The sequence below is a fragment of the Eretmochelys imbricata genome, chromosome 25 (assembly GCF_965152235.1).
Source record: "Eretmochelys imbricata isolate rEreImb1 chromosome 25, rEreImb1.hap1, whole genome shotgun sequence".
NCBI lineage: Eukaryota > Metazoa > Chordata > Testudines > Cheloniidae > Eretmochelys > Eretmochelys imbricata.
The window spans coordinates 2,295,847-2,305,115 of NC_135596.1; the positions used below are offsets into that span (position 1 = coordinate 2,295,847).

At 42.0% G+C, this 9,269-nt stretch overlaps 1 protein-coding gene across 5 annotated transcripts in view; it reads left to right on the plus strand.

Annotated features, from left to right (window-relative positions):
* RANBP3 (RAN binding protein 3) overlaps nucleotides 1–8,339 on the plus strand; it is a 179,739-nt gene extending 171,400 nt beyond the window's left edge. For 2 of the 5 annotated variants that reach the window (XM_077842045.1, XM_077842046.1), the window contains exons 16-17: nucleotides 256–439; nucleotides 4,589–8,337. In XM_077842045.1, the coding sequence (XP_077698171.1) occupies nucleotides 256–439; nucleotides 4,589–4,632 (228 nt within the window). In that variant the 3' untranslated portion in view covers nucleotides 4,633–8,337. Of the gene's footprint in view, nucleotides 1–255; nucleotides 440–4,588 lie in introns of all 5 variants that reach the window. The other 3 variants (XM_077842042.1, XM_077842044.1, XM_077842043.1) reach the window with 2 other exon arrangements.
* The last annotated feature ends 930 nt before the right edge of the window (nucleotides 8,340–9,269 follow it).

A 9,269-nucleotide genomic window follows, 5' to 3' on the forward strand; every position in this document is an offset into this window, starting at 1 on the left:
AATTGGGGATTGGTCCTGCTTTGAGCAGGGGGTTGGACTAGATGACCTCCTGAGGTCCCTTTCAACCCTGATATTCTATGATTCTATGAAAACACCCATCTGGATACCAGACTTACTGACTCTGAAATCAACAGAGTGAAATTTCAAAGCAGTGAAGTTTGGTAGGAATGTTTTGCTCTGTATAAGAGGTTGCATAGAATAAAACATTTGTAAACTTTTAAAATCTTATTTGTTTGATATTTTAAAAATCCATAGGCAAGCTCTAAAGATACAGGACAGCTGTATGCTGCATTACACCATCGGATCTTGGCTCTACGGTGTAGAGTGGAACAAGAGCAAGAAGCGAAGATCACAGCACCTGAGCCAGAGGTAACACAATCAAATGAAGAAGATAGTGATGACGATGATGTCATTGCTCCTTCAGGATCTGCTGGAAGTGGTAAGCAAGCAAATGTGCTAAACTTCCTAGTTTCCTGTACTGTTCTCTCATTGTACTTAAACCAAACTGACTCTTCCATTAATGCCTAACTCTCTTAGTTACATTCATGAGTGTTCGTAGTATAGGGTCCATGACAATGGACTAAGATATGGTCACAGCCAACTCTTCCAGTCACCTAGTAGAAATCCCCTCATATTTGTCACATCCCTCTAAATGGATATTAAAAAGTTCCCTGCATGGCTTGGCACAGAGGGTCCCCGGTGGGGCTGTGGCCTAATTATAAGATATTAATTAGTTCAGCATTGCCCACTCTCATTAGTTTCATTGTTTTTTGGGGGGTTAAAAGTTGTCATGAGTTTCTGATTTCTGCCTTCAATCTAGCGAAATGTTGTCCTTACCCAAAAAGTCGGGAGAAGAGCAATTAAAATGATTACAGGCCTACAAAACATGACCAATGAGGGAAGACTGAAAAAATTGGATTTGTTTAGTCTGCAGAAGAGATGACTGAGAGGGAACATAACACTTTTCAAGTACATAAAAGGTTGTTACAAAGAGGAGGGAGAAAAATTATTCTCGTTAACCTCTGAGGATAGGACAAGAAGCAGTGGGCTTAAATTGCAGCAAGGGAGGTTTAGGTTGGACATTAGGGAAAACTTCTAACTCTCAGGATGGTTAAGCACTGGAATAAATTGCCTAGCGCAGTTGTGGAATCTCCATCATTGGAGGTTTTTAAGAGCAGATTAGACAAACACTTGTCAGGGACGGTCTAGATAATACTTAACCCTGCCGGGACTGGACAAGATCAGTGGTTTTCAAACTTTTTTTCTGGTGACACAGTTGAAGAAAATTTGTGATGCCCGTGACCCAATGCACCTGGGGCAGAGGGGTTTGGGGTGTGGGAGGGGCTCAGGCCTGGGGCAGAGGGTTGTGGTGCGGGGGTGAGGGCTGCGGGGTGGGGCCAGGGGATGAGGGGTTTGGGCTGTAGGTGGGGGCTCCAGGTGGGGGGGGTCAGGGCTGGAGCAGGGGGTTGGGCTGCAGGAGGGGGTCAGGGCTCTCAGCTGGGGGGTGCAGGCTCTGGGGTAGGGCTGGGGATGAGGGATTTGGGGTGCAGGAGGGGGCTCTGGGTTTTGGGGGGGGTCAGGGCTGGGGAAGGGGATTGGAACCGGCCAATGGGAGTGTGGAGCTGGTGCTCAGGGTGGGGACAGTGCGCGGAGCCCCACCTAGAAGCCGGACCTGCTGCTGGCCGCTTCCAGGGCTCAGCACAGTGTCAGAACACATAGAGACTAGCCTGCCTTAGCCAGGCAGCATCACTGATGGGACTTTTAATGGCCCAGTTGGTGGTGCTGACCAGAGCCACCATGACCCTGTGCCTTACGTTCTGTGACCCAGTACTGGGTCGCAACCCGCAGTTTGAAAACCACTGGACTAGATGACCTCTTGAGGTCCCTTCCAGTCCTATGATTCTATGAAAATGATGACCACCTCCCATTGTTTCCAGTGGGCTGAATCCAGGCTGACCTTAGGGAAAATGGTGGCCCTTTAGTCACCATGTGAGGGCCGGTCAGGAAACAGGAGAATACAGAGAAGTGGGTAATGTGACCGTGGGGGCAGCTGGGAGTGTGGCTGTACTGGGAAATAGGCAGGAGTCAGAGGAGATGGAGGTGCAGAAACAGGAGGGAGACTAAAGGGTGGGGAGCAGAGGGAGAAGGGGCCATTTCAGGACTCCTGGATGGGAGCCAGCTATGTTCTGTCTTCCTATAGCTGGAAACCTCCCCTCCTTTTGCTGCTGCCAGTCCTACAGCCGGTCTCATGGTAGAAAATAGCAAGGATGATTTGCAGCAGTGGCTGGGTTTGGAGCACCAGCTCTGTGCTGGCAGAATGCAAGGCTTAACATTTTAGATGTCTATACACAAATGCAATGAGTATGGGGAACGAAAAGGATATTGGCAGTCATTAGAACATAAGCTATATTATGAATTAATTGGCATCACAGAGATTTGGTGGGATAAATCTCATGACTGACATATTGGTATACAGGGGAAGCGGTAGGTGTGGTATATCTTGACTTTAGTAAGGCTTTTGATACTGTCTTGTATGATCTTCTCATAAACAAACTAGGGAAATGCAACCTAGATGGAGCTACTATAACGTGGGTGCCTAACTGGTTGGAAAATCGTTCCCAGAGAGTAGTTATCAGTGGTTCAGAGTCATGGTGCAAGGGCATAACGAGTGGGGTCCTGCAGGGATCGGTTCTGGGGCAGGTTCTGTTCAATATCTTCATCTATGATGTAGATAATGGCATAGAGAGTACACTTACAAAGTTTGTGGACGATACCAAGCTGGGAGGGGTTGCAAGTGCTTTGGAAGATAGGATTAAAATTCAAAATGGTCTGGACAAACTGAAGAAATGGTCTGAAGTAAATAGGATTAAATTCAATAAGGACAAATGCAAAGTACTCCACTTAGGAAGGAACAATCAGTTGCACACAAAATGGGAAATGACTGCCTAGGAAGGAGTACAGCGGAAAGGGATCTGGGGGTCATAGTGGATCACAAAGTAAATATGAGTCAACTGTGTAACGCTGTTGCAAGAAAAGGAAACATCATGCTGGGATGTATTAGCAGGAGTGTTGTAAGCAAGACACGAGAAGTAATTCTTCTGCTCTTCTCCACGCTGATTAGGCCTCAAGTGGAGGGAATATTGTGTCCAGTTCTGGGTGCCACATTTCAGGAAAGATGTGGACAAATTGGAGAAAGTCCAGAGAAGAGCAACAAAAATGATTTAAAATGATCTCTTGAGGTCCCTCCCAGTTCTATGATTCTTCAGGAAAGCTGGGTAAAAAAGGGAGGAGGTGGTAATGGGGGACTTTACTTTTTCAGCAGATGTCTGGGTAGTTAATTCAACAAAATGCAAAATGTCCAAAAGTTCTTAGAATGTATCTGGGACAATGTTTTGTTTCAGAAAGTGGAGGAAATAACCAGAGGGAAAGCCATTTTAGATTTGATTCTGACCAATAGGGAGGAATAGGTTGTGAATCTGAAGGTGGAAGGCAATTTGGGTGAAAGTGATCACTAAATGATAATTGCATAATTCTAAGAAAAGGAAGGAGTGATAACAGAATAAGGACAATGGACTTAAAAAAAAGCAGACTTTAACAATCTCAGAGAACTAGTAGGGTGCGGTCCCAAGGGAAGAAAACCTTAGAGATAAAGGTATTCAGGAGAGCTGGCAGTCTCTCAAGGAGACAGTATTAAATGCAAAACTTCCAATTATTGTGATGCAAAGGAAATATAGGAAGAGGCCAACATGGCTCTATCAGGAGCTCTTTAATGACTGGAAAATCGAAAGGGAATTCTACAGAAAAGTGGAAATATGGACAAATTGTCAAGAGGAGTAAAAAAAGAACAGCACAAGCATGTAGGGACAAAATCAGAAAGGCTAAGGCACACCTAGCATTAGCTGAAACAATCTCAGAACCATTAGCAGTTATCTTGAAGAATTCATGGAGGACAGGTGAAGACCCAGAGGAGTGGAGAAGCATAAACATAGTACCCGTGTTTAAAAAGGGGAACAAAGGGGACCTGGGGAATTATAAATTAGTCAGCCTAACTTTGCTACCTGGAAAGACACTGTAAGAAATTATGGAACAATCAATGTGTAAGCACCTAGAGGATAATAGAATTATAAGGAATAGCTGGCATGGAGATGTCAAGAATAAATTGTGCCAAACCAACCTAATTTCCTTCTTTGATAGGGTTACTGGCCCAGTGGATGGGGGGGGAAGCAGTAGAAATCATAGTGGTCGTTGAGAAACACTGGTCTAGTTTATAGGGGGGAGAGAGAGGCATGGAGCACTGGGAATAGCCAGCTAGGATCTTCATTCCATAGTTTGCATCATAGAATCATAGAACATCAGGGTTGGAAGGGACCTCAGGAGGTCATCTAGTCCAACCCCCTGCTCAAAGCAGAATCAATCCCCAATTTTTGCCCCAGATCCCTAAATGGCCCCCTCAAGGATTGAACTCACAACTCTGGGTTTAGCAGGCCAGTGTTCAAACCACTGAGCTATCCCTCCCCCCCTAAATAGCAAAGTAAGTTTTACAAATAAAATAAATATTTCTTGTAACCATGATCTATTTTTGTTTCAGGTCCTAATGATGAAGGAGATGGGCAGAATATTGGCAGCACATAGCAGCTGTGAGCCCATCTGCCTGCAAGGCTGCTGCAAACACCATCTTGCAGGCATCTCTGTGGATACCCCAGGCCAGCGATTGTTCCAGGCAGCGCTGAAGGCTCCAGGACTTAGGAACTGTGCATCCCTGTTCTGTTTGTTTGGTTTTTTTGGTCTGGATCAGTAGATTCCACAAAAAAAAAGCAGACTTGGAAACTGCCTGAATGTGGTTTGGGACATGAAAGCTCATCATATTGATGAGCGGAAAAATAACATTTCCCCTTTTCCTTGTAATTGAAATGGCACATTATGACTTGTCACAGCTTTTCATTGGGACCTTTTGACTGTTTCTTCAGTAGCTCATGTTTTGCAGGCCTCTGAGATAGAACTTTCGAGCACGGTTCCAACTTGAATTCTTCTTTCTTAACCCCCGCTTCTCCCTTTTCAGTTCCTGCTGCCTGCAGAGAAGCTGTGCTCTTCTCTGTTCATGCACTCACTGATTACCCTTCTGGCTTCATTCTCTTTGGATTGCAGAGAGGGCAGCATTTTCTTACCTTAATCCCAATGTGATTTGTGGATACCATTGTCCTTTGTCGGTCGGTCTGTACACAGAGGTTAAAAAAAAGGTGTCTTGACAGGAAAGCCTTGTACTGAGTTAATAAGAGACTTTAAAGTTCACTGGACATTTTGCTAACCGTTTCCTTCTTCCCGCCCACTTCCAATGTTATTATTTGGGGGTTTATATTGTGCTGATACTTTTGTTTTATTTTAGATCTGAATAAGTTGCTCTTGTGTGTTGAGAAAGTGAAACTATTGTTTTGTACTGTTCTTTTCTGTTACTATTTAAGGGAGAGCTAAGCCACTATAAATAATAGGTGTTGCATACAATTTTTCATAGTAAACTTATGTTCTTGTGGCTGTGATTAAAGCTTAGGGTGGCATACAGATCACACACCTTCAGAACAGCTGAAACACAGCTGTCTGCCTTTGGAAGAATGATATGGGCTCATTTGGTGAGTTGGGCAAGCCATTACAACAGATCTATACACAAAAAAGCTGTTCTCATTAAAGGTGTCTACATTGCAGTTAGACGCCTGCACCTGCCCATGCTAGCTGATGGGGGGTCCCGGGGCTCGGGCTGGTGGGCTGTGTCATTCCAGTGTAGACGTCTGGAGTCGGGCTGCAGCACGAGCTCTGGGGCTCTCCCAACTCACAGGGTCCCAGGACTCAGGCTCCAGCCCAAGCCTGGAAGTCTACACTGCAGTGACATTACCCCCCAGCCCGAGCCTTGGGAGCCCAAAGAGGCCAGCCGCAGGGTTTATTTGCATCCCCTCAGTGACTTGAGTTTCAGTTCAACAAAGTACTTAACCATTGTCCCTAACTTTAAGCACATGAGTAATCACATTCACAGTAAGGGGATTACTCCTATGCTTAAAACTAGCACACATGCTGGAGCACTTGCTGAACTGGGGGCCTTAATGAGCAAATTACTTTCTAAACCTCCCTTTCTTGTCGCCTTAGGTTTTGCAGTATGAAGAATTATTGCTAGCTTTGATTAACTTGTGCTGAAGAATGATGATTCCTGTTTTGCCAAATAAAGGCAAAAAAGTGTTTTTCTGTGTAATTCTGAAGGGTTCCTTCTGTAACCACAGTTCATTTTGCTTTTGTCATTTTCTAACCTTTCGGCCTCTTGTGTCAAACTCACAATGACTGTGTTTTAGTAACCAATTGATACAATATCTCATTCCTGTCCAGTAAAGATGGAATACATAGCCAGCTAAGAACAGTGTGTAGCCCACTTTCCTATAAATATCCCCATTTTATTTTATTTTCTCTTATAATTGCATACTCTTTGTACAAATTTTTCATTTAGATTGGGGAGAACTAAAATGCATCTTCAAAAAAAAAAAAAAAAGAAAGAGGAAGAAGAAATATTTCGTGCAGGAAACCTTGAAAATGGAAACCCAAGAGTTCTTGTAACACAAAAGCAGCTGGGGAAACCATTCAGATTGATTAAGCAGCTTTTATATTAATGAAAACCCACACCTTTTATAGTCAGGAGTCCAAAGTGTATTTAGCTTGTTCTCTTTGTATTTTTCCTGTTGTCAATAGCTAACTGTTGCCAGGGGTTTTAGTTGCTTGTTTTCCTGACTTAGCCCATTGAAGGAATTCCTGGTGTTACTCTTTCTGGGGGTGGAAAGGGCTCGGGATTAGCTGTGCCTCTCTGGATTGTCTGCTCATGCAGTCTGTGGGTATTGTTCTTTCTCCATAGAGGGAATTGTATCTTTTGTCATGCACAAGCCGATTGACGCTCTCTTTTCGTGCTCCTCACAAGCAGAAATCTGGCAGATTTTTAATCCTCTGCAAGTGTTTATCTGCACCCACACACTTTGGGAATTCTTTAGTTTGCATTAAGAGATCTGCATTTCTTTTGGACCTTTTTTACATAGATATTCAAATGAATTTAAAATACTCTCTTAAAATAAATTTTCAAAGTAAAGCTTCTGATTTCCAACATAAAGATTATTACAGAAGATAAAGAAGTTAATAAGGTGTCTTTGTTGCAGGGCCTAACTGTGGAATACTAGATGTTACTTCCTGCTCCCAAACTCCACTTTTTTTGGAGGTGTGTGTGTGTGTGTAGGGGCTCACTTTCGGGCATTTCACAATAGTGTTACATTGACAAATGCATTAACATCCAGAAGAATGGAATAAGCATGCTTGTTTTTATGGGGTGCAGTAGTATTAAACAGTTACCTACAGAGTTTTCTTAAAATCTGGCAGCTGTTTACTGGTAAAACTTGGGTTTCAGCTAGAAGCCTTGCATATATGTTTATAGTATAATAACTATAAAATATTTCATCTTCGTCCAAAATATTATACTCTATAAACCATTCACAGAATTGGCCAAAAGTTAATTTCAAGCCCTGTCCAGAAAGATATAGTTAGGCCAGATCTAAACGTTATTACACTTTCTGCTTTAAGCCTTAGTAAACTAGTGACAAGTAAAACCAGATAATGCCCATGTGTTTTGAAAGATTTATGTAAGATTGTCATATCAATTGTATTTGGGAATTACATTAAAACTTTTAACAAAAACAAAAAACCAATAACCCAAGCCCTGTGTGTATTCTGTCTAGCAATGAGTGTTGGAAAGAAGGAAATGGTTTTATTATTGCAAAAGACTTTTTGTTTCCTATATCTTTGTTGCTATGATCTTTAGCTGTATTATTGTGTGTGTTGGTGATAGTGTTTTATCAGCATTTACTAAGATGAGCTGCTTGGGGCTGTCAAGTAACCTGGCCATAAATTTTCCAAACCACAATGTGTATTTTTCCAGACAAAAAATACATTAAAGTAGAGTTAAGTTTGAGAATACATATCTGTAATATAGGGGAGAGTAATATAATTTAATATAAGTAATGTAAGTTTGAGAATACATATCTGTAATATAGGGGAGAGACATGCATCTGACGAAGCGGGTATTCACCCACGAAAGCTTATGCTCCAATACGTCTGTTAGTCTATAAGGTGCCACAGGACCCTTTGCCGCTTTCATAGGGGAGAGTGTTACAGGGATATTGTAATTATGGCCCAACCAAGCCTTGTAAAATCAGGAAATTCAGAGTTAAGCGTACACTTACAAGCCAAACATGTCATGGTATGGAAATGCATGGTTAGTGCATCTGAACAACCTTAACTCTCCCTGTAGTGACACCATCCAATAATGATACACTTTTGATTAATACGTAGTAGTTTGTGATACCGGAATAGATTAAAATGATTTTTAGACATATATGATTTTTCTCCACTTCCTTTTCAGTACCTTAACATGCTTAGATTTCTTTTTAGTTTAACTTTACTTTCAACTTCAACTCCATCTGACAATAGTTTAGTCTAGGAATTCTAATTTTTAAATTAAAATTTTCACAAATACATAGTAAAGAAGAACCCAAAAGAGAACATTACTATGTGATATTTCTAGTGATTTGAAAACATGTAATATCAGCCTTAAATAACTTTCTCATTTTAAATTTAGAGGTCTAGATTCACTAGTATGCTGAATAGCACAAAGCAACCAGGATGTACTAGCCAGTTAAGATGGGCTTATAGTGACTTTCCATTCCTCAAAGCAGACAGTGTATACCCTAATTTTCCTCTACCTCTTACCCTCTAGATCTGGTGCAACATATTCTTTGGTTTTTTTGTTTTTTAAGAAGTATTTAGGATTAATGGCCTTTTATGCCATTATTTTTTGGTAACTGAAAGCTTATCTGTCATTTTAAGTGTTCGAAGATTATTATTAGTAAATTTGCCCTCTTTCAAAATGACTGTTATTTCCAAAGAAATGAAGCCAAGCTGCTCTCAGGGAAGGTAGTAATCCACTTTGCTGTCAGGAGCAATGAATGGAAGTGGATGAAGGCAATGGACATCTTTGAGGCCACAGGCTGCCTTTAGCAATCCCGTTGAGAACAATTAGAGATGGTCATTTTGAAAGAGGGCAGCTCTTCATGAAATCATAGAATCATAGAATATCAGGGTTGGAAGGGACCTCAGGAGATCATCTAGTCCAACCCCCTGCTCAAAGCAGGACAGATCCCCGACTAAATCATCCCAGCCAGGGCTTTGTCAAGCCTGACCTTAAAAACTTCTAAGGA